General features: G+C 44.8%; 1 protein-coding gene across 4 annotated transcripts in view; it reads left to right on the top strand.

The window, feature by feature from the left end:
* Positions 1-24,799, top strand: part of Shrm (shroom) — a 480,715-nt gene that overhangs the window by 346,026 nt on the left and 109,890 nt on the right. For all 4 annotated transcript variants that reach the window (XM_076521392.1, XM_076521401.1, XM_076521403.1 and 1 more), the window contains one exon: positions 81-1,784. In XM_076521392.1, coding sequence (XP_076377507.1) covers positions 81-1,784 — 1,704 coding nt within the window. The remainder of the gene's footprint in view (positions 1-80; positions 1,785-24,799) is intronic.

Genomic DNA, 24,799 nt, shown 5'->3' on the forward strand with positions numbered 1-24,799 from the left:
AAGGCTAGATAATAGATAACAGATTAATAGGTTAATCGATTTACCCGCTACGTCTCCTACATTCGACCTTCTTCTTCCAGAATCTCTTCGACCCAGCCGCCCCAGATGTCCGTGGCAGAGCGCATAAACGAGCTAGAGAAGCAGCAACAGCAGCAGATGCGCTATACCTACCTAGACCCCGAGAAACGTCACCGCGTCTCCGATCCTACGCTGAAAGCTATCCAGAAGAAAGCATTATTGTCTTTCTACGAGCGTCATCACCAAGCTTCTTGGCGGTCCGAGCCACAGTTGGCCCAGGGAACGGCTCCAGCCCCGCAGAGTCCGCCGCCGCAGCCGCCGCCCCGTCCCAGACCGTCGTCCTCGAGACGAGCTAGCTCCGCTTCCGACTATGCCAGCGGTGCCTGGCGAGAGAACGCAAACAGAAGTCAGAGCCAGGGCAACGGGGACCTGCCGAGTCCCAAGCACCAGCACAGCAACAGCTGCGGCAGCTTATCCACGGATTTGCTGGGCCCGGTTATCGTTGGGCCGGCTATATCCATCGACGACTGGGTGCCGGAAAGGCCACCGAAGAAGCCGCACTTGAGGAACGCGTACAACGACCGGGTTCCTAGCCCAGACTTGCCTCCGCCCTCGCCTCCGACGGTCACCGAGAACGAAGTCCACGACTGCGACGACCCTCTGCCGCCTCCGCCGCCGGAACTCAGCGAGGACTGCTTCGCGGACTCTCAGAGGAAGTCTAACCACCATCCGGAAGAGTCGAAGGCTCGAGACAGGTCCTGCGATAGACACAAGCTGGAGAGACACTCGATGAGAAGATCCAAGCACGGTAACAAGAGGGAGCACGAGAAGTCCGCGTCTTCCGGGAAGTCATCTCCGAACTCTCCGACGAAGACTCCGCAGGAACAGGATCACCAGTTCGTGAGAGCCACCATAGCCCTGAAACACGCCGAGTCGGAGCTAGTTCTTGAGAACGGCGTCTCCGCTGGGTTCGCTACTCATAGAATGGTGGCCACAGGTAGGTCCAGCTTGAGATACCCCTCTACGCAGAAGCTGATGGTGAACGGAAGAGTGACGCCGGCGAGGAGGATATCCGAGGAGCGCTCGTTCGCCAACAGACCCCCGGCGCAGCTGCCCGATCTCATTTCCCAGCGGTACAGCGACTCCGGGAACCAGAGGCCGGCACCACAGGTCCCGGTAGAGCCGAGGATCATCAGACAAGAGTCTATGAGAGTGGACAGTTCCAGGCTGGACGTCTCCGGCCTGCTGAGAAACGAATCTTCCCAGAGACTGGAGTCGTCTTCCGGCCAGAGACCTCAGCCCCAGGTGCCCAAGAGCGTCGACAAGAGTTCCTCCGGCAATCAGGCCAACCAATCGGCGAGACCGAACTATCTACCTGTTCCCGAGAACCAGAAGAGCGCCTCCAAGTACCTGGAAGCTGGAGGGCACGGCTTCTCGATCGGTAGTCCGGTGAAGACCGGCTACGAGGCCAACTCGAAGATGTTCCCGGCGGAGTCCAGTCCTCAGAAGTACCACGAGCCGCCGAAATACGTGGCGAACCATCACCAACGCCATGGGGACGCAACGCAGAGGAACTACTACGCCCTGCCGCCGAAGTACATCGACGCCCCGAAGCAGAAACCTCAACCACAGTGTCCCCCCGAAAGATTCAGCGGCTCTGGGTCGCCTAGTTCGCCGCCCCCGCCGCTCGCACCTCGACAGAACACGCCTGGAAGGAAGTCGCTGCCACCGCCGCCGAGACCTGCACCCCCGCATGCTGTCCAAGGGTGAGTTTTACAATTTCTGTTAATCGCGAACGTTCGATTGCTCCGTTGCTCGTTTTACGGAGGACGAAGACAACCACCGCTTTGCGTAAAGTTTCCGACAGGCCTCGGATCCTCGGAGATTCGTTTTCAGTCCCATTTCCCGAAGGAATTCGAATATCTTGAAACTTCAATGGCAACTTCGCGCGTACTAATGTCTCCGATCGTTTCGCTTTATATTCGGTGTTAAATATCCGAACGCATCGTCTTTATCTTGTTAGGTCCTCCCTAACGTCGAGCTTATTTATCGTCCCATTGCGCTATCTTCGCGCCGTTGCATTCATTCGAACGGAACAGATTCAATTGGCCGAACGAGGAGTCATCGCTGCTTAAAATGTACTCTTTCCGGTAACATTTCAGCGGCGACGCGTATTCCCAAACGGTTCGCGAGGCTCGTCACATTAGTCGTCGCGACGTTTATTCGCCGTTGAATGTTGCGCGACGACGGAACGTCCGCGACGACGATCGGTGGCAAAAGACACCGGCACGGTTTTTGGGACGTTCGGGGGTAGGTACACCGCGTCCCGCAATCGCGAGGATCTCTCTCCGCGGGCATTTGTTTAACCGGTCGTCAATTAGAGATCCCGCGGATCGGGACGGTTGTCGGCGGTCAGCCGTAGCCGCGGAACGCACACGATCCTGTAATTGCGGCGTAATTGAATGGTAAATGGCCGCTGCCTGCGCGACGCGCTCGCAGCGTCATCCATTATACCCGCCGCAAGACGTCCCGGCCGCTTATCCCGCGATCGATCAGTGGAATCAGTGGTAACCGTGAGCATTCCCTCGGTGTTGTCGATAAGACGCTTATTAACGGCCGGGGAGATCGATAGATCGCCGTGGAACCGCCGGACTTGGCAACCCTTTGGACATAATGTTGCGCGGAAACGTCAAAAAAACAGAGATTCCTGTTCTATTCAGGCCCCGGTCGTTCGAGGTACTACCGATCTTCGCGATCAATTATGGCACGAGTGCTCGGGAAGATCGATAGATCATCGAGCCTCGAATCGGTCGCCTTAAAAGACAAGTTTTTTAATAACTTAGATTTTCGTGCGCTTAGAATGTTTGATCACCGATTACTTGCGATGAAGAGCAGCGTCGGCTCCGCCGATCGATCGCGAGATAAATAGCCGGGAAGATTAATAGATCGGTAGAGAGATCGTCGTCCTTCTAGCTAGCTCCTGGACACGTTAAAACATAAAAATTTTATAGAACGGAGATTTACATTGACTTGTATCGTTCCTCCGACGATTTGAGGCGAAGAGTAGCGTTTCTACGCAAAGTGGCTGAGAAGATCGATAGATCGTCAATCTTCGAATCAGTCGCATCAAGAGACAAGTTTTTTAATAACTCAGATTTTCGTTCGCTTAGAATGTTTATGCTCGATCACCGATTAGTTGCGATGAAGGGCAGCGTCGACTCCGCCGATCGATCGCGAGATAAATAGCCGAGAAGATTGATAGATCGGCAGAAAGATCGTCGTCCTTCTAGCTAGCTCCTGGACACGTTAAAACATAGAAACTTTGCAGAACGGAGATTTACATTGACTTATATCGTTTCTCCGACGATTTGCGGCGAAGAGTTGCGTTTCGACGCAAAGTGGCTGAGAAGATCGATAGATCGTCAATCTTCGAATCAGTCGCATTAAGAGACAAGTTTTTTAATAACTCAGATTTTCGTTCGCTTAGAATGTTTATGCTCGATCACCGATTAGTTGCGATGAAGGGCAGCGTCGACTCCGCCGATCGATCGCGAGATAAATAGCCGAGAAGATTGATAGATCGGCAGAAAGATCGTCGTCCTTCTAGCTAGCTCCTGGACACGTTAAAACATAGAAACTTTACAGAACGGAGATTTACATTGACTTATATCGTTTCTCCGACGATTTGCGGCGAAGAGTTGCGTTTCGACGCAAAGTGGCTGAGAAGATCGATAGATCGTCAATCTTCGAATCAGTCGCATTAAGAGACAAGTTTTTTAATAACTCAGATTTTCGTTCGCTTAGAATGTTTATGCTCGATCACCGATTAGTTGCGATGAAGGGCAGCGTCGACTCCGCCGATCGATCGCGAGATAAATAGCCGAGAAGATTGATAGATCGGCAGAAAGATCGTCGTCCTTCTAGCTAGCTCCTGGACACGTTAAAACATAGAAACTTTACAGAACGGAGATTTACATTGACTTATATCGTTTCTCCGACGATTTGCGGCGAAGAGTTGCGTTTCGACGCAAAGTGGCTGAGAAGATCGATAGATCGTCAATCTTCGAATCAGTCGCATTAAGAGACAAGTTTTTTAATAACTCAGATTTTCGTTCGCTTAGAATGTTTATGCTCGATCACCGATTAGTTGCGATGAAGGGCAGCGTCGACTCCGCCGATCGATCGCGAGATAAATAGCCGAGAAGATTGATAGATCGGCAGAAAGATCGTCGTCCTTCTAGCTAGCTCCTGGACACGTTAAAACATAGAAACGGAGATTTACATTGACTTATATCGTTCCTCCGACGATTTGAGGCGAAGAGTAGCGTTTCGACGCAAAGTGGCTGGGAAGATCGATAGATCACCGAGAAGGTGGTGAGTCGTTCAGCCGGCTACCCTCCGGACACATTACGTAGTCTGAAAAAATTCTGGGTTCCTGTTTTACTGTTTCCTCCGACGAGATGAACGGTATAACAGCCTGAACCTTCGAGAATTGTTTACGGTGCTCGCCATTGTTTCTCACGGTTCGCCGTAAAAATGGCAGCCGGGCACAAGCGTTTAGGGCCGCTCGTCGAATTCATGATTCGAAAGTCGAAATCCAGTGGCCGGCGGGATCGTTCGGAAAGAGTGGTTGGTCAAGAATTGCCGACAGATTATCGAGCTATGAAACGGAAAGAAGGCTTCCTTTTGGTCGGTCCGAGTCCGCGAGCCTCGTAAATCCCTGGGGATCACGACAATCGACGACGACGACGACGACGACGACGACGGTGCCGATAGTTCGGCGAACTATCCGCGAGCCTCGTGGTCGTTAATTATCTTCTGGTTCGCTCGCTCGACCGAATCGCATGCATTACCATCGGATTATCATTGCAAATCTAACGGTGCCCATTACCGCCGCTGATTTACGAGCGTGTGACTTTCCCTGAATCGCGTCCACTCTAGGGCCGCCGAACGACGCCGCGCAGCGCCGTTCGGGCCCCGCAGAAACGCGATTATGATGCGCCGTTCTCAATTAAATCGTTGCGCGTCAGTAAATTACGGGCACGGATCGATCCACCGCCGCCGCCTAACACTCGATACGACGTTTCACGATGGCCAGGCCCCGTTTACTTTATTTCTCCGACCGATCGGGCTTAGCATGATCTACTTAACGGGCCGCGCATCATAACTCATCGGGCTTGTCTCGGCATATGGCTTGGAACGCGTTTATCGCCGTACAAGATTTATTCGAAGTGGACAGGGATCGGTGGTAATTTATACTTTGCTTAAAAATCTTCGTATTGAGACGTTCGTTCGTGGTATCACACGTGTGCGTGCGATCCTGATCGCGGATCTCGCGTCGGGGCGGTCGAATTAATTTGATTCGCCTGGACGTGACTTATTTATTAACGGATTTATGGCAGCTGCGTAAAATTGAAAAGGGACAAAAACTGGTAGCATTTTTATATCGTTTGTAGGGTAGCGCGGCCGGTTCTTTTATTCGAAAATAAACGGAATAAAGGAGTGAACAAAATTTAATGCGTCTTATAATATGAAAATACGAAAACGAACCAAACGCGCGGCGATTGGTCATCCCACGGTAACCGGTTCCATCGCACCCTGTCGTAAACGAACTTTTTAGGCAGCGGAACTAATTTTCCTTGGGTATCGAAAAATTCTGCGATAACGTATAATTGCAACAGATAAGGTGACACGTTAATTTCCAACAGCTACATTCTTCGATCACTTTCACAAAAACGAGTACCTCTTCGGTACATCTTCGAGGTATCGCATTTTAAACGACCGTGTTTAATAATCGAACCGCTTCGATATATTTCGTGCAATCGCTTCCGCGGAAAATACGAAGGTAAAAAGAAATGATAAATGGGAGTCCGAGAGTGGCCGAGCATCGGGCACGATGCAGTAGCCGGTAATTACGTTTCCTAAGGGCTAGGAATCGGCCGATTGAGAAACGAGAAGGGGTCGGAGCGGTTTCGTGACCCATCCGGCCGCCTCTTTGCCCATCGGTCCGTTTTTGGGTCAGAAGACGTTCACCGGCTGGATCGCGGTTCCCCGGTGGACTCGGCGAAACCGAATGACGGCGCGAGAGGAAATTAACGATGGATTAATAATAATTGCGCCGCGTGGTAAGGTGGGGGCCACAGGATGTAAGACTCGATCCCACGGGCCGATAAAGCCGTTTCACCTTTCTTTTGTTTCGTTCTCGCTCTGATTGGGTGCCCAGCTGGCTTCTGTGACGGTCGAGCGGTCGTCGCCGACCTCGGGACACGGTTCGCGGAGCAAACGCTTCGACCTTCGACAGGAAGACGAGAGGATCCACGGAGAGGAGCCGGCTAGACCGTTCCTTCTCTCCTCTGTCTTTCTTCTGCGGGGTATTCGAGCCCACGAAGGCTTAACCTTTCGGGCGAACCGAGCCACGAGGTAGAAATGTCAGAAAAAAGGTTACCGCGTGGCACCAGGGGCGTGTTGGCCTGTGCCTAGGCGCTCGATTATGCTCGCCAAGGCGCTCGCTCCCCGTTGGAGGAGTCTAACGCGTGAGAATTTTCGTCCGATCGAACCGCAACCGATCGATCGCCTTATGGAGATCGTGTCAGACGAGGAAATAACAATGCCGATGGCCGACCGGCTCGTTACTGGAGCGAAGCTCGTGCTTCCGAGACGGCTAATGCACAAATAATTGCAATCGTTAATCTTCCGCATATTTATATCTACATTTCCCGTTTGGTCAATCGCAATCATTAATCTTCTATACTCTATACGATTCGTCCGCTATCTTCTCTGTACGTATTGCATCTCCCGTCTCGTATTATCTATGAAATGATACGAGTAGAAACACGAGTGTTCGAATGATAGAAAAATTCCTTGATCTGCCCGTAAGTTCCTGCTGTTTTAATTTCGATTTAAATTTCTCGCAGAATAATTGTGTAACAGTTATGCCTCATACGTCATTCGAGAGCTCCGATCTCCTCCTGTTGTGCGACGGTTTGCTTATTCGTTCCTTGCGAACAATAAAGTGAGTAATTTTTTGGAAACTACGAAGTTCGCAATAAAGTGATTAATTCTTTGTAATCTATGGAGCGTCCAGTTAACAAGAATGAATATTTACTTGTCAACTTAACGCTTCATAGTTTTCAAAAAATTAGTCACTTTATTACTCGCATGGAACGAAAATTATTATGCGGGAAAATTGAAATCTACCTATTGGATCGCTTCATACGAATTACACCTTTGGGTGATGCAGAATTCAGATATCGCGGATTCGGTGATTGAGTTTCCACTCGACTGATCCCGCCAATTATTCTGTCCGTATTTCGTTACGTACGCGTTTGGCATCATTTTGCTCCATCATCGGTTTTAATTTGGTCGAAAGTTCCGTTTTTGAGATCTTCATTTCGGTGCGATTCATTTCATCTACCGCGGTGATAGCAGGTCTCCGTAGTCCCACGATCCTCTAATGAAAAAATAGTCAATCGAATGATAGTCCGTTTCTATGTTTCGTTCGTGGCCGAATCGTTCGATAAGAGCCACGTTAATCGACCGCAACATTGTAAAACATCGAACGCTCTCGGAGCGGAATCAGCGATACTCGAGGAATCGCATGATTTACTTTTGTTGCGATAAAATCGTAGCCACCTCGCGAAAAAATGCGCCGAGTCGGCCGTAGATCCTATTCGATCCGGTAATCTAATCGCGACTCCCAGGCGATTACTTCTCGGTCTTCTTTTCCGGTCTAGGCCAGAAATGTTTCTTCATTTTGGATCGAGCCACTAACTATCGCCCATATTTACCAAAGTGTATCGATAGATCTCGGTTTAGCTATCTTCTGGCACTAAATTGCTGTTTCTACTTCATTGAACTTTGAAAATTCGATAACGACGCACTTCGAAATTTTGTCCAAGGAGATCATACTCTTTATCCGATGGAAGCGGTCGACTATAATTTCGTGCAAGTAATAATGGCCAGTCACCAATTTTTCGAAGACTAGAAAAGCGAACATCTTTTACGTTCGAATATCTTGAACATATTTCTGAAGGAATTTTATTTAGAATCCTCGATTTTCTCAGTTTAACGTAACAGGCTTCGATTTAACCCTTTCGCTACGGCAGCACCATCCGCCGAAGTACCGTCACCGAACGGAAACTCGCTCCGGAAATATGCACACTGTGCGTGGTTTCTGTATATATGTTGTTTTAAGTCTTAAATAATAACTGTGCCGAATAAAACAATCGTTGCTCTGATGTAACAAGTATATTTACATTTTTAATTTAAAAAGACTTGCAAAATTATAGGTAACATAGGTATTTATATAATTGCAAAGCCTAACGATTAAATGTTTAATATAATTAATAACGAGACGAAAATGATTAACCCCTTGACTTGTACGCTCGAGTTAATTCGAGCGCGCTAAACAGGCCAAACTGTGCACACTCGAGATAATTCGAGCGGCGTTGTATTTTATGCTGCTATAATTTTTCACACTCGAATATAATCGAGAATTGAAAATAACAATGTGAAAGCAAAGAAAAAAGATCGTTTTATTGATATTTATCATTTACATGGGATTGTAAGCTATAACACTTATTTATTCGAGAATAAAATATAGCCTTTTTCCATGGAACAAAAGCGATGCACGCGTAACATTGCAATATTCGGCTCTTTTCTGCAATGTGGATCAAAATCCAAAGGCAAAATAAAAATTTTGATTATTTTTGTATTTTTATAATCTTTTTGTCGAGACAATGTTCTAAATTGTGTTTTTACATTTTAAAAAATTGATTCTTTTTGGCCGGTTTTTTTTTTTTTAAACTGTGCGCGTTAAGGGGTTAAAATATAATAATACGTAAAAACTAATAATATAATTCTGTTTGATATATTTGAAAGCAATGATCTATACAAAGGCCAACATCGCAATCTTTGCACTCGTACCGCGAATCCGTTCTTTTATCATTTTTGCTACAAATTACACATCTGTGTCTTCTATATACACTTCATTTCGATGCCGCATATATGCGGCGCTCGGCGCGAAAGGGTTAAATGAACGATCAACATTTTCACAAATGAAGCTCGTTGCGTTAAGAAACAGGCTTGGGAGTTCCATTAGGCTCGAAAAGAAATACGAAATGAAATATGAAATGAAATCGTTATGATCGTCGTCAGAAGACAAAGATAATAAAAAGAAGGGAAACTATGGAAAAATAAAAGAATTCCAAATTGTTAGATAAAGAATGAAAATTCTATTCGGCTGTAGCGTATCCCGGTCTCTATTCTGCATGAAGACGCGCAGTCCAGAGTTCAGCAACCCCCACCAAGCGGTATCATTTTATAAGGTAGGAATAATGGCGGATGATGCGCGCGTTGACCTTCGCCGGCCATTTATCTTCGGCCCAGCTGCAGAACGGTCTTATTAAAGCGAACCAGATCGGAAACGGGATCAGCCGCGTACGTCAATCATGTGCCAGATCGGGCGACGCGTTCCCAAGGCGACGCCGTCTGGACGCAGACGGGTCTCTTTTTCCGAGAAACGCGTGTAATTCGGATAATTGAGCGTGGGCGGCCAGTAAATTGGCGCGAGCAGACGCGTAAACAGCGACCGGCTAAACGAGCCGCTGTTTACACGATACGTTCCCATCTCTTCCACCATTCCCTCCGGAGCCAGACGAGGAGACGGATCGCTTCGGGAATCGGCGGGGTTCGCGAACTTCGACAGAGTCGTCTTTCCAAACGTCGTCGCGCGGACGTTTGAATCTCGGGCCGATTAATCCTCGCCGATAATTCCCGCGACGAAAACCGCGAATACCTGCGCAATGAGGATCGCTGATTACGCGACGGGCGGTCGCGGCAGAGATTGCGAATTTGAACTGTCGCCGTTTCCCGCCGCGTCTACGATTTACGCTCGTTCAATGCTACTTCGAGGCTACTTGGATCTTCACCGGGGATTTCAATTAAAATATTTTACAAACAGCTCTGCGAAATGTTTGAATTGCTTTCGTAAAACTCGAATTTGACGAACGCTGGTTTGAAGAAAAAATGAGTTGGATCTTTTTATTTGTTTTCGAGAACAATGGAAATCTTGATGAAAATAATATCTTTAAAATAATTATTGCTTAAATAATCGTTGAGCTTTCCTTAGTTCATTAAACCTCGTTCATTAAACAGCCCATTGATAGGCTTCTGATAAATAACGTGTTGATTCGTATAATAATCGTTGATCCGATTTAATAAAATTGGAGCCAAAGAACCATTTGGACACCTTAGCTAGATTTTCATAGTTTTCTTAAAAAAAATAAAAAGAATCAACTTTTCTTAGAACCAGCGTTCACCATACTCGAGTTTGGCAAAAGCTGTTCAGATTTTTCTGAATGAACAGGAAATAATTATTTCGAAAGTTTTTTCTTTTCCTTCCTTCTGGCTTATCGTCGCATCAACTGCTATGGTTATTAGCAACTATATTATATTTATTATTGTTGTACTATATTTATCCAAATAAGCTGTAGGCTACGAATGAAATCTACTGGTGAATAAAGTATTAGTATTTGCATAAATCAGGGGTGGACAAACTTTTGATCACTACGGACGACTTATTTTTTTAAATTATAGGCGACGGACAACCAACATCGTATGCATTAAGTGATCATAAGAAAAATAGTAATTTAAAGCTAAGAATAAGTTTAAATTTAACCGATTAATTTTACACCCCTAATATAAACACTCGTTATCCAATTACAGTCAAAAGTTAGCTCCCTAAACTGTAGTAAATGATGCCAAGTTCGAGCAAATTATAGTATAGTATAGTATACTAGTATAGTATAGTATAATTATAGTATATATATAGTATAGTATAGTATATATAATTAGCTCCATATAAAATGAAGTTAAATTTTATTTAAATTATGAAGTTTAAATTTTTTCCAACTCCACGCCTATCGAAGTAAAAGCTGACAAGATCGACGGAGATTCGTGCTAATTGAGCCGAGGAAAATTGATTCGCGGTAAAAATCGCCGATCGCCGTCCCAAGTCGATCATTACGGCAAGAATGCGTTCTAAGTATCCGAGAATGGGTAGCTAATTCTTCGGCCATTTGCTGCCGGAGCGGTTCGGTGCAGACGGCGCGCAGCTATTTAGCGTCGCCGTGACAATCGCGCGACCTAGATCAACCTTGTTCCCCCATTTTCTGTCATTTCCATCATTCTTGCTCCTCTCTGGACTCGAACAGAACTCGTTTCGTTCGAAACACCTGCGGCTGTATAAAGGCAAGACCGCGACCTCAACAGGGTATCCAACGGCTGCCTCGGGTATCGCTTAACACCGGTTGCTGTTGCTCGTCGACGTTCCTCTACTCTCGGCCAAGTCAGGTGACATCGTGTAAGGCTATAGCTAGCGAAGAAAAAGAGGCGCACGGGTAGATCGTATTATCATACGACGAGCACAGAGCTTACGGCACGTCCGATTTCGTTGCAGCGACGCTGCCGTGAAACTCTGAAAAGATTATTCTCCGTCTTCCTGCGGCGTTTTTCATTATCGGACGGAGCCGGGACGCTTCACACGATTTTAGAAACTCCGATTCCTTGCTTATCGTGACCTACTACTGTGATCAAAAAGTAAGGTGAATTTGTTTATAAAATGTAAATTCTTTATTTATTCTTCCAAATCAATTTCATCCCCTTCAAAGTAATCCCCGTCCGATAAAACGCACTGTTTCCGACGCTTTTTCCAGTCCTCGAAACAGTCGGAATAGTCTTTTTCCGGTATAGCCTTCAAGACCTTCTTCGATTCGGTTTTTATCTCCTCAATCGTGTCAAAACGGCGTCCCCGCATTGGCTTTTTGAGTTTGCTGAATAACCAGAAGTCGCACGGAGCCAAATCAGGCGAACACGGTGGTTGCGGAACGATATGAGTCGAGTTTTTGGCAAAAAAGTCTCGAAGAACCAATGCAGTATGACATGGCACCAATCGAGACTTGACGCGTTTGAGACACAAAACATCCTTCAAAATGGTTTGGGCTGAACCAAATGATATTCCAACACTATCAGCGAGGTCTCTTATTGTCAGTCGACGATTTTCAAGCACCAAATCTTCGATTTTTTGGACGTGACCCTCGTCGGTAGACGTTGATGGTCGTCCAGAGCGCGGTTCGTCTTCAACGCGTTCTCGGCCCGCTTTGAACTCGTTGTACCACTTATAAACGTTGTCTTGTGCCATAGTTTGATCACCAAAGGCCTTCCGCAACATTTTCAACGTGTCCGCACAAGAATATTCGTTCCGCAAACAAAATTTGATGCAAGTTCTTTGCTCAACAAAATCACCCATTGTAAAAATCGAAAAATTCACTTTTGGTCGTTTACTAAAACACGTGTAACTCGGAGATAATTAAACCTTTTAACAAACAGACGCTTGGCAATTGTTATAGACAGTCCTACCAACCTAGGAAAAAAACAATTGCCTGCCTTCCTAATGTCCGGGAGTTTTAAATGACAATTTCACCTTACTTTTTGATCACAGTAGTAGATGCACGGGCACACTTCTTTCTTCAATTTAAATCGTCGTTTAGGCGATGCGATCGATGGAAAGCCGAAACTGTTCGTTAGAGACGGGTATATTAACTTTCACGACGGGTGTAGTACTCTGTCCTCCATAGTTAAATTTACTGCTAAGGATCGTTCTTAGGATTCAAAATTTCTGATCACCAAAGAAAGAGGAAGTTTTAAACGAGTAAAATTATTTTAAGATAAGTGGAAACAAATAAATGGAATTCCATTTGGAACTCTATGAAGTATTGGGTTGGGGAATAAGTTCGTAGCGTTTTTATTTGAAGGCGATTTTCTTTGTTGTTTTCGTTAAGCTCGCTCCCAATTTTTCGGCAAATCCCATCGAATGAAGATGATTGAGAATCGTTTTATGATCGCAGTTCATTTTTTCGGCCAATTCGCGACTTGTTTGGTGACCGTCCTCCTTCAAAAGTGCTTTGAGACGCTCTTCGTCGAATTCAGAAGGTCTTCCGCTGCGGGTCGTGTCGTCGACGTCAAAGTCGCAATTTTTGAACTTCGCAAACCATTTCCGTGCTGTAGACTCGCCTATGACACCTTCTCAATATGTTGCAAATGTCTCAGACTGCTTCAGCAGCTTTGTAGCCTCAATGAAAAGCGAAGAAGAGAGAAGGTATCGAAAATGTTGCTTTTTATTATACCTTCTGGATATTCCATTTCTAAGCCTCGAAAGTAATAAAAAATTAAATTACTCAAAAAGACGATTAGCACAGTTTTGTAGAGCAAAAAGAGCTCTATCGAATGAATATTATACACTTTGTCAAACGCAAAAACTCGTTGTAAAATAAAAGAAAATATAAAAACGCTACGAACTTATTCCCCAACTTAATATATAGAATATTCTAGCTTTGTTTAACCTTTTCCTTACGGTAGCCCGCTCCGCTGGAGTGGCCCGCCACTGTACGGGGAAAACGCCGCGAAGTATGCAGTTTGCACGTCAGTAGTCTTCGATGTTCGGACTTACGTCTTTCAACGTCACTTTGCGATTGTCTTGTATGTACACTTTTTTAAAGAGCTACATAACAACTTTATCATATAATATTATATATATTTATATATATATATATATTATAATATTATAATAGGTTTCATCGTATTATATGAAAAACATGAAAATGAGTATATTGTATGAATTATTAAGTTATCTACATGTTTAGAAATTTTGCTATTGTTACAAGTAAAAATACAATTTGAGGTAGTTAGACATCAAATTATAATTCTTAGCAATTTCATTCGGTATGGTAAATTCTAAAACAATGGTCAATGCAGAGGCTTACATACAATTTTTGCATTCGTATCTAGACTCGCGTCTTTTGCCGTTTGCACTGCAAACAACGCACAGCCGACTATAGTCGGTACCCGTAACGAAAGGGTTAAAAGGTAAAAAGCGTGCGATATGCTAAATATTTTCAAATATTCTGGAAAGTTGCAAATTAGTAGATTTTCTCTAAAGACGGCAGAGTAGCTCGTCGTGGATTTTCAAAACGAAAATGAAATATAATTGTATTTCTTGATTGTGAGAACACTTTATAAAACTCCGTAGTCGAAAGTAATGTTAACTCTTTGCACTCGAAGCTATTTTAATTATATTTTAAACATATTTTCTGATCTACAGTGTTTCTATTTTATATGATTTATTGCGATTTATGCATATGAAAGCCTATTGGCAAATACAATAACTTGCAATTTTAAGAGTCTTTTAGACATAAACGAGTCTGATACTATTACAATCATTTTGAAAAATAATATAGCAATTTTTAGTGGTGCCTCAGAGTCGCCATTCGAGGGCAAAGGATCAATGGTTAGCGATACGAAGAAGTTATCTCGCTCGAAACGTCGCGTCAACCATGACGGTCTCGTGAATGGATCAATTCAAGTGTTTTCAAAAATTTGCGAAAAAATTATATCCTGGTCAAAACCGCAATTAGATATCAGTAGCACGAAGATTCTGCCGTTATTGGCAACAACGCGATTGCGCAGAAATGTCAAATCAATTCTGTTTCTCTGAACTAGAAATTTTATCTTTTATCGCGTCGAGTGCTCTCAAACTTTGGCAACACTCGTGACCCAAATTTGAACAACGGTCGAAACGAATTTTTCACCGACGAGAAAGATTAGCAAGGATTATTATCAATGATCCGTTCGAACCGACCGTCTCTATTTGAAGAATTTATTCCTTGTTTAATCTGCCTGTTTGTTTTCAGTCGATCGCAGCGCGATTGATAAGCGATATTTCGAAACCGTAGGAATCGCGTTCGGTATCGAAGCGTCCGGAGCGGGGTGCGAAGAAAAATGGAATCCGTCTGCCTGATCGCGGGCACGATTGATTATCCACCGAGTTTATCGTTAATTGCGCCGCTCGATCGGAGGAAGCATTAAACCGAACATTTCGAACTGTTCGAGTCGAGATTATTAATCGTTGTTTTATTGCATTGTTCGGATCGAGCTGCTTGTTCGATCGGTATCTATCGCCGAACCAGAAGCGCGATATGGTACAGTCCATCGCAAAACTCTGCGTAGACGGAAACGGGAATTCTGCACATTTCACGCAGCTCGATCGAGCCGTTGATCAAATAATTGGACAACCTTGAAATGTGACAAGATACTTTCTACCTGCAGTATGCTCTTAATTTGCCGGTCGAAAGGTAACGAGCATCGACAGGTGCGCGTCCACTTGGCCGTGCGAATGCACCGTCGGCCGTTGCCGGGTCACCTGAACCGTTCGTTTTATAATATTCGCTAATTGCTCGCGCATTTGCACGATTATTCGCGAGGTGGGCGCGGACGCGGCCGGCCGGTGGTGCAACGGCGTGAGGCAACGGCGACGCATCGCGTCTGCTAATTATGAACGGCAATTAAAAGGAGAGCGATGCGAGTCGTGCAACGGCGGGGCGGCGCGATCCATTCGTCTCAGCAGAAGTACTTTCGTCGGCCGGGAACTCGGCGCGGCGCGGTGCAGCGCGGTGCAGCGCGGTGCAGCGCGGTGCAGGGCGGTGCACAGTGCACAGTGCACTCCTTTGAGCCGTTCTATGCCTCTATGCAGCCTTCCACAGCGTGTAACGTCCTCCCTTGGTGCGTGGAGAGACTCGTTTGACGACTTGTTAAGGAACGAGGTCAATTGCATGCAATCCCGACTAATTCCGAGCGAGTTTAGGAGCGACGCCGGCGATACTGGTAGCGCGCACGCCTTCATTAACCTGGCTGATTAACGACGGAACGGAAGAAAGGGAAAAAAAAACGATCCCGAATTTCGTAACCGCGTCTCCTGCGAATCAGAACAAGCCCGGCAACTCCCAGAGCAATGATCCTAGCGCTTTTGTGAAACATCTGCACCATTATCAATTCCTAATTAATCGCGGTTTTTCTACTTCCCGTTGTAAACTGCAGTCGCGTAACGTAAAACGCTGGCATAACTTTGCCAGTATTTGAAAGATTTGTCCGGGATATTCGCTTTGTCTGTAATATTTTTAATAACTGTGCCGATTCTACCTTTCTTATCGATTATGGTCTAATGCGAAAAATCGAAAGTGCCATGAGTTTCTTTATACACCCCAAAATTTCATATAGAATATTATATAATAATATATAATATATAATATAATATAGTATAAGAAATATATATATTTTTAGAAAGAAAAAGAAAATATTTGTGTGTGGTCTAGATCAAATTATTATATTATAATAATATATTATAATATTATATAATAATTTATAATATAATAATTTGATCTAGACCACACACAAATATTTTCTTAATTTTATATATTATATAATAATATAAATTATTAATTTATCTAGTATTATATAATAATAATATATAATAATAATAATATTTGTGTGTGGTCTAGATCAAATTATTATATTATAATAATATATTATAATATTATATAATAATTTATAATATAATAATTTGATCTAGACCGAATAGTTTTCTTTTTCTTTCTTTTATTGTCTGCATTAGTCTATTAATACCAACCGTATATAATAAATAATAACAATAAATTAACATGCGTGGTACAGTCCTAATCATTCGACTTCGATTTTAAAACGGTGAAAATTATTTTCATTTCTATTTATATGTATTTTTCCAGAATCGAGTGTCGACTGTGACGCAATTAATTTATCGAGATCATTAATGCGCCAATTCTAGAACTGCGCGAGAGGGTTAATATACGAGCCACAGATAATTTATGAAGTCAGGCAATCGAAGAGAGATAAACTTCTCTATTCGGTGAACCGCTACGCCTACCGGGAGGGTGTTCACTGTAGATAACCAGTTATTGGAGCTGATAGCGGCTTAATTAATCGTTTCGTTATAGTATAACGATTATAACTTTCTCTCGTGAACCACTTTGCAAATTATGCATGCAGACGCTGGACGCGCAATAAATTGCGTAATAAAATGCCTCCTGCCCTAGATTTCTAGGCTGTTCCTTTTCCCGTTGTTCATTTTGTTCTTCATTTCGAGAGCGATCCTCGAACATCATCGCGTTCCCCTGGAGATTTTATAATACAGTCGCGGCCTGTTTTAATTAGCACCGTATATCACCTCGGGGAGAAAAAAATACGCGTGGAATCCTTTGGCGCGGAATACTTTCCACTTCCTTCAACACGGTAGAAGTAGAACGGGCCGATGTTTCTGCTCGGACAGAGTCCTCATAGTTGATCCATCTCTGCGAGCTTCGTGGGAGTAGCTGACCGACATTTCAAATCGACGATTCAATCAAGGATTATTGCATCGATGCCGCAACGTTGCTGCAAATTAATATCAGTTGTTGAATATGTTGGTTACGCTAGGCCGACAGAGCCTTTGAATAAACGATCGCAAATTAGTTGCATAAGATCCTAGTCTCTCTTCTCGCATTTTCCTGAATCGGCGTTTTTTTATATGTACATATTGCATCGGCATCAAAAAGATGCTCGTACCGTTGCCGTGATATACCGGCCGTTCCATTTGTCTGAAACTAAAAGACAAAAATGATTCTTAATCAGGATGCTTTTGGCTATCGCAGGAACCACGAGGCAAGAAAAAATATTGATAGTTAAAAAAATTACAGCATTTTGAAGTCGGGGACCGTTCGAGCAGCTATCCAACAATATCCTTCGGTAGAAATATTTTCGAAAGAATATACCTTCAGGAAATTAAAAAAAAATCGATTCTTTGAAGGTTCTAGACTATAATACAAATGTCGAGGCAGGATCTCTCCAGGGTTAACGCAGCAGTCCGCGGTGAATCCAGGTACGGTAAAAAACGTTCCACTGTTTGCCGCCATCTGTTTGCCAGGTTCCTCACGCAGAAAGATTTTTGGGGTCCGGCACGTAATCTCTCTCTCTCTCTCTCTCTCTCTCTCTCTCTCTCTCTCTCCCTCCCTCCCTCTTTTCGTAAATTCCACGGCGTTAACGATCCAGATGCGAGCTTGTCGTTGCTGTACAATGCGCAGTAAAATTCAGATGGGGAACAGACACGATCCAAGGTCCGCGTCGGATAGGGAAGCACTGTGTTCGTAAAGAGAAATCGCTATGTACACCAATATATCACACACAGCTAGTACGAAATTATCGCAAAACTTTACTCACGACAACTCCAACATTTAACGGATCCTCGGTTTCCCGACTTAATCTGTCACTCGTGTGTAAAATCGCCACTATCGTAAAAAGATCAATATAATAAGAGACAAACAATTTCGTTTGCTTAATATTTCATCGAAATCTTTACGTTATATGTTTGTTCATTGAAAATAACAGAGACGAATATACTTGACGTTAAAAAAATAAAAATCATAAAATCTGAGACCAACTTTATATAATAAAAATATCAGAGTAATATACCCTGAAACTTGAAAAAGGCGTCGAATTGACGCCACAGAAATGGACGAGAATTAAACATGTCGAAGTTAGCTAATTCTCTGCGATGATTTCGTGCGATAAGAAATCTCTGAAATTTCGACAATTTCCATCGATCTCGGCAGCTTTCGTTCTGATTTCGCGCGCGGAGAGATTTCGCGGAGAGACAATTCGCGCGCGAATTGCTACACCAGTGTCAGACGCTTCCAAATAGACAACTCCAACTGGCACTTCGACTCGCTCTCCCCCGGTTTAGCGAACTTCTGGCAGCCATTCGGCAATTCTAAGCATTCCCCGCCATTCCGAAAGCACCCTAGCTTCCGGGGTCGCGAGCAGAAGCAGCCCGCGAAGATGTACGCGTCCTATTAATACCGAGCCGGCGATGACCGCTCTGGTTCCGCCTTCGGAGTACGCAAATCCGAGGCAAATAGGTGAGAGCTACTTGGCCGTCTGCGGGATATCTGCGGTTCCAGGTTGGATCCTCCCGCAGGTGCGACTTGGTCGCGGTCGGCGCAGCGCAGCGCCGGGTGTCACTGACCTTCGGCAATTTTCCAGCCAGCGAGCGGTCAACGATTTCCTTGGCCGGGTCGCGAAAGCTGTCGTTTATGCTAGGTCGTTCGTACACGACGAGCCTGGAGCAGGACGTTGCTGCTCGGATATTTTACGACGGCCACGGGGACCTTTATTGCACGGCGATTTCGCGCGGATCCGCACGTGGCCCCTGCGGAACCACGTGCAGGCTGAATGTGTTTTTCCTTCGGAAAACACGGGGACCACCCATCGCAATAATAAAGCCGTTCCGGCCGGCACACGTGCTGCCTGACGAGAATACACCTCTGGAACGCGTGGCCGGCAGACTTGATCCCGTGCCAGCTCTTTCAGGGAGCTACGGCCAAGGTGCTGGGAAACGTTGGAACCTCGTCGATCGCCGGACCGTTTCATGGAACACGCGGTGAAAGGAGCCGAATGCAGATGCTCCGAACCCGGCGACTAATTTCATCGTGTTTCAGATGGAACTTGCTAAGGACGCTGCGCGAGAAACAGTGACCTCCGCTGATCTTGAACAAATTAGAGGCATGGGTCAGTGAATTGGTCTCTGAAATGACCGAGTTGAACGGATCGTTCGCGCAGATTTCACTGAAAATGTACGGTGTCTTTTTAAGTGGTCTAGAAAGTTTAGTAAATGTTACTTTGAGAGTATATAAATATTATCGCTTGATTTTCGTTTAAAGCTGCATTGCTTGGAATAAACATAGCTGAAGAGCTTTCGATTAAATACTAGATCCGAATAGTGGTTTAATTGCTCTCAATTTTAACCAAGCCTGTCCCATGGGACCCTATATATATATTTCTATTTTAAAACAACCTAACTTTAAGACAAACAGCTGGACTTGCTTAAATTTTGTCAAGGTGTCTTCGTAGAACACTATTCATCTTTCCCTAAATGTTGCCGTCTTGTACGTGTATAGTTTAATTGCTCTCAGTATTATCCCAGTTACAACAGTGTCCCATAAAATATTATACATGGTACAAAATTATTGTATTTATGGGAACTGAGGAGTTCGTGAGGTCATTTGAAGTAACTTTTTCCTTAGCGAAAATGCAATGCGCGGCTTCGTTTACGAGTTATTAACGAAGAACGGTGACCAATGAGAGGCGAGATCAGCTGGCGCGTGGCGGCTGAGCCAATGAACGGAACTGGGCTTCGTTGGCTGGGCCGCTTCGCGTCAACCGAGCTCGCCTCTCATTGGTCAGTGTTTTTCGTTGATAACTCGTTAACGATGCCTCGGAGAACATTTGTGTAAAGGAAAAAGTTCGAATGATCTCAGGAACCCCACATTTCCCGGAAATACCATAATTTTGGGACACCCAGTATACCTAACCTTAATCTAAATCAATCCAGAAGCAGGTAAACTGATATTGTCAGAGTCTTTATAGCAAACTGTCTGCTCGAGCGCTCTTAAGCGTGGCTTAATTGCTGCCAAAGTTAACAGAGCCAAATCAATGGCCCGCGAAGACGTTTACAATAACTTCGGGACACCTCGTATCCGTTCTTGCGAATCATCGTTAACAGGAACTAATTAAACCGCGACCGAGGAACGAAACTAGGTTGTGTAGACGGAACCGTCAACGATGAAAGCCGGAGAACGTCGCCCGCTGCGTGGGTGGAGCGGCGCGGTGTTTATCCAGGTGCGAACAACACCGCGAGAGTGTAACTCTTTTCTGTTGCTCCGAACGGGAGGAACGATGGATCGGTGGCTCGAAAGTCGAACGTTTTGTCCTCGGCTAGGCCCTCGCCACGCGTTCTAACGGTGCATCACCTGGTTAATAATGCCGGGCAATTTAACCATTTACTCGTAAGATAGAGTGTCGCCGCGCTCGGGATACCGTTCCTCGAGACGCTCCCGTGAGCCCGTGTCCGGTGTCGGGGCCGGTCTCGACTCGCTGCCCATTGTCTTCCTCGTCGTTGTCATTGTTGTCCACCCGATGCCTTGTTCTTGCCGCTAAGGCTCTTTCTCCGTGACCGACGATCGCGACACTTCGCTCGGAACGAAGGCGAACTCGAGGCGGAAAGGATCGGCTGAGCGGCTAGAGAACACCAAGCTTCTTAATCTCGTAGCCACGAGCCCCGACCTTATAATATATAATATTATAATTAATATATATTATTATTATATTATTATATATTAATATATTATTATTATATTATTATATATTAATATATTATTATTATATTATTATATATTAATATATTATTATTATATTATTATATATTAATATATTATATATTATATAATATTATAATTAATATATATATTAATATAACCATGTATATATATATTGGAAATAGAAGAAATAATGTTGGAAGCTCTGCTTGCACGTAGGGCGCCTCGAGTGGGCGTGGCTTCGATGCACTCGGTTTCTCCAGAGCGCCTCAAAGAGCAATCTGTATCCAAACCTGATCTAGAGCGATCTAGAAGGAATCGAAGCCATTTAAATCTTATCAGAGGCGTGGGAGAAGATTTATTAGAGTTATCCGAATGGGGTTTTGGTTTCGTTGCTCTCTCGACTTGGATGGAGCCACGACTGTGATTTATAGAGCAGTTTATACTTATATTCCATTTAGAGCTATGCCAGAGCCACTGAATTTCTTTCGATCTTATCGGGATCTCGCCCAGAGTGGGCGTGGTATTCCCGCTCTCGGCTTCTAGAGACCCAAGACGGTGCTCCAGAGAACACACTGTGCCCATGCCAGAGATCTAGATTGATCTGAAAGAAGCTCGGTTCATTTAAATCTTATCGCAGTCCCGAAGGAAGACGAGTTCTACCCTCTTGTGGCAGAGTTCCCCGAATAAGGGCGTGGTTTCGTTGCTCTGCGCCTCAATGGATCCGAGGAGAGTACTCTATGCTGCTGCGTCCGATCTAGAGCTCTCTAAAAGACACTGAATTTCGTCTTTATCATGCCTTTGCGTAAAATCTGCCGAGTGGGCGTGGCTTCGATGCTCTCAATTTTCGGAGAGCCGAGACACAGTGCTCCAGAGAAGCGTTCGTATCCATGTCTCATCTAGAGTGATCTGGGAGAGGCTGGATCTATTTAAATCTTATCAGAGTCTTCGGGGAAGTCGTATTTTAACCAGCAAAGTTTCCTGAACACGTTGCTCTTGACTTCGACTGAGCCAAGGCAGTACTCTCCAACCTCGTGTCTGATCTAAATCTCTCAAAGAGCCACTGAATTTGTTTACGCGCTGTCATATTTCCATGTACAGTAATGTCTCTTAAACTGACGCACAGATTGCGCACAGAAATGGACAATTCGGGAAGAGGAGATGCGATTATTCGAGCCTCGCAGCTCGTTTTTATATTTCTTGACAATTCGTAGCTATGAAAACGAACCGCAAAGGCTCGAATAATCGCATCTTCTCTTTTCAAATTGTCCATTTTTGTGGACAATCTGAGCGTCGATTAGAGAGACATTACTGTATAATGTCCCGAATGGGCGTGGCTTCGCCGCTCTTGATTCCCAGAGAGCCGATGACCAGTGCTCCGCAGAAACATCCGTGTCTCTGGGAGATTGTCCGCGAGGTACTTGAACCCAAGTATAATTCTAGGATGTAAAAACGCGTCGTTCCCGAGGAACAGTTATCGTCGTAAAGAAATTTGATCTAAATAACGAAAAGTGTTGTACAACGCCGGTGATCTCACCGGAATGAACCAGACAGAAGGAATCCGTCGAGCGAAATGTCTCGCGACCGAACGTGGAAGAAGGGCACGGGCGAGGAGGAGACAGGCGACGCCGGTGATCTCACCGGAGCCATAAAGATCGTCGCGGATCTCGATCTAATCGACAGCGAGCCGGCGAATATACACGGCCGCTGCCGCGGGATTACACGAGCGCCGCTCCGGTGAATTTATTAAACCGCGCCGACAAATGAAAGGACGCACGGAAGATTAATGGACAAAGAGGAGAGCGGGCCGGCGACTCGCGGTTTGTTTTTCCTCGGAGCGGAGCGGAGCGGAGCGGTGCCGAGCGGAGCGCAGGGCCCGCGGTATCGTCGCGTTAAAATCAAGATCGCCGGGACGAGAAAATACGTCGTCCGGGAATAGCGTTCGCGTGTTCGACACGACAGTTATATCGGAAGTGTTACGGACGTATGAAACCCACCGACACCGCCGCGAGACGATGATTTACCTCCGGGAACGGTGAAACGATCCGCCGGTTTAATGGCGCCCGACGATTCCATTAACGATCGCCGCGTGTATATTTAGCAAGCCTCGCTCCGGCCACGAATCGTAAAATCAGCCGGAATCTTTTTCGGCGATGGAGATCGACGAAACCAGTCCGAACTACCGAGCATGTGTTCGACGATGTTTGGAGAACGCGGCGGTTTTTGTCGGTGGAAGTACCGATTTTATTTCGCGCTACCGTGCTGCGATCTTGCAATGGCAGATAAAGCGAAGTAAAAACAGCTTCTCCGTTGGTCTTTCTTGCTCGAAAGCTCTTTATAAGTCGATGCGAACTTCTTAATCATATTTCGAAATCACTTCATCGTTCACCAACCAGCATCTAAAAGATTTCTTACGCGGTTTTTTCTTTATGACCCTACACTATTCTTTAATTATACCTCATCTGGAATACGCAAGTGTTGTTTCATCTCCTTTCCAAGACAAATATAAACGACTTGTCGAGAGAACACAACGCAAGTTCCTGAGATCCATTTCCTCGTATTTTTGGGACTCCAATGTTAAAAGCTGATCATAATTATGTACATACAGTGATGTCTCCCTTACTGACGCTCAGATTGTCCGCTAAAATGGACAATTTGGGAAGAGGAGAATACGAGATCATTCGAGCCTTGCGACTCGTTTTTATAATTGTGGACAATTTATAACTATAAAAATAAATCGCAAGGCTCTAATAATTGTATCTCCTCTTCCAACATTGTCCATTTTTGTGGTCAATCTGGGCGTCAATTAGAGAGACAGACGAGATCATTCGAGCCTTGTGACTTGTTTTTATAATTGTGGACAATTTATAACTATAAAAGTACACCGCAAGCTTCGAATAATCGTATCTCCTCTTCCCAAATTGTCCATTTTTGTGGTCAATCCGGGCGTCAATTAGAGAGACAGACGAGATCATTCGAGCCTTGCGACTCGTTTTTATAATTGTGGACAATTTATAACTATAAAAATAAATCGCAAGCCTCGAATAATCGTATCTCCTCTTCCCAAATTGTCCATTTTTGTGGTCAATCTGGGCGTGAATTAGAGAAACATTACTGTATAGCCTTATTTTGCACGCTGTAAATTTGTCGACATTGGAGAATAGATCGACCACTGCAGATGTACTTTTCTTCTGTAAAATGATTAACAATGCTACTGACTATCCAGGGTTACTTGATTTAGTCAACTTTAATGACCCTGTGCTTGATATACGCTCGCCTCCATTATATTCGCTCGCCAGAATTTATGCTAATGCAATCGCCGATAAAATCGATTTTTCAGTGGCAAAGTCTACAATTGTAAAACGACATTACGCAACATGCGGAGAATCGGCCTGTAACCTTACTCGTATGACATACATCGCGTGTTTTTTACTTTCCTTTAAATATCTTCATTCTCTTCTATGTCAAACAGAGCTCGGTCCCATTATTTCAATAATTAAAAAAGAAAACAACCTTCTCTCAGCAATTCTGCTTCGAAGTTGTTTCCTACGGCTTGCCAAAGCCGATTCAATCGCTGAACTTGCTACATCGAAATCACTTTTCTGTTCGACCCGAAAGATTCGCGTTCGACGCGCCGTTCTTACGGCTTTAAAAATAAACGGCAGGAGTTAATTGTCGAGTGTCATCCTGGACAGGCGGGATAAGCGTGGTCCGGCGAGGCCGACCTT

Source organism: Megalopta genalis, chromosome 1, assembly GCF_051020955.1.
Source record: "Megalopta genalis isolate 19385.01 chromosome 1, iyMegGena1_principal, whole genome shotgun sequence".
NCBI lineage: Eukaryota > Metazoa > Arthropoda > Insecta > Hymenoptera > Halictidae > Megalopta > Megalopta genalis.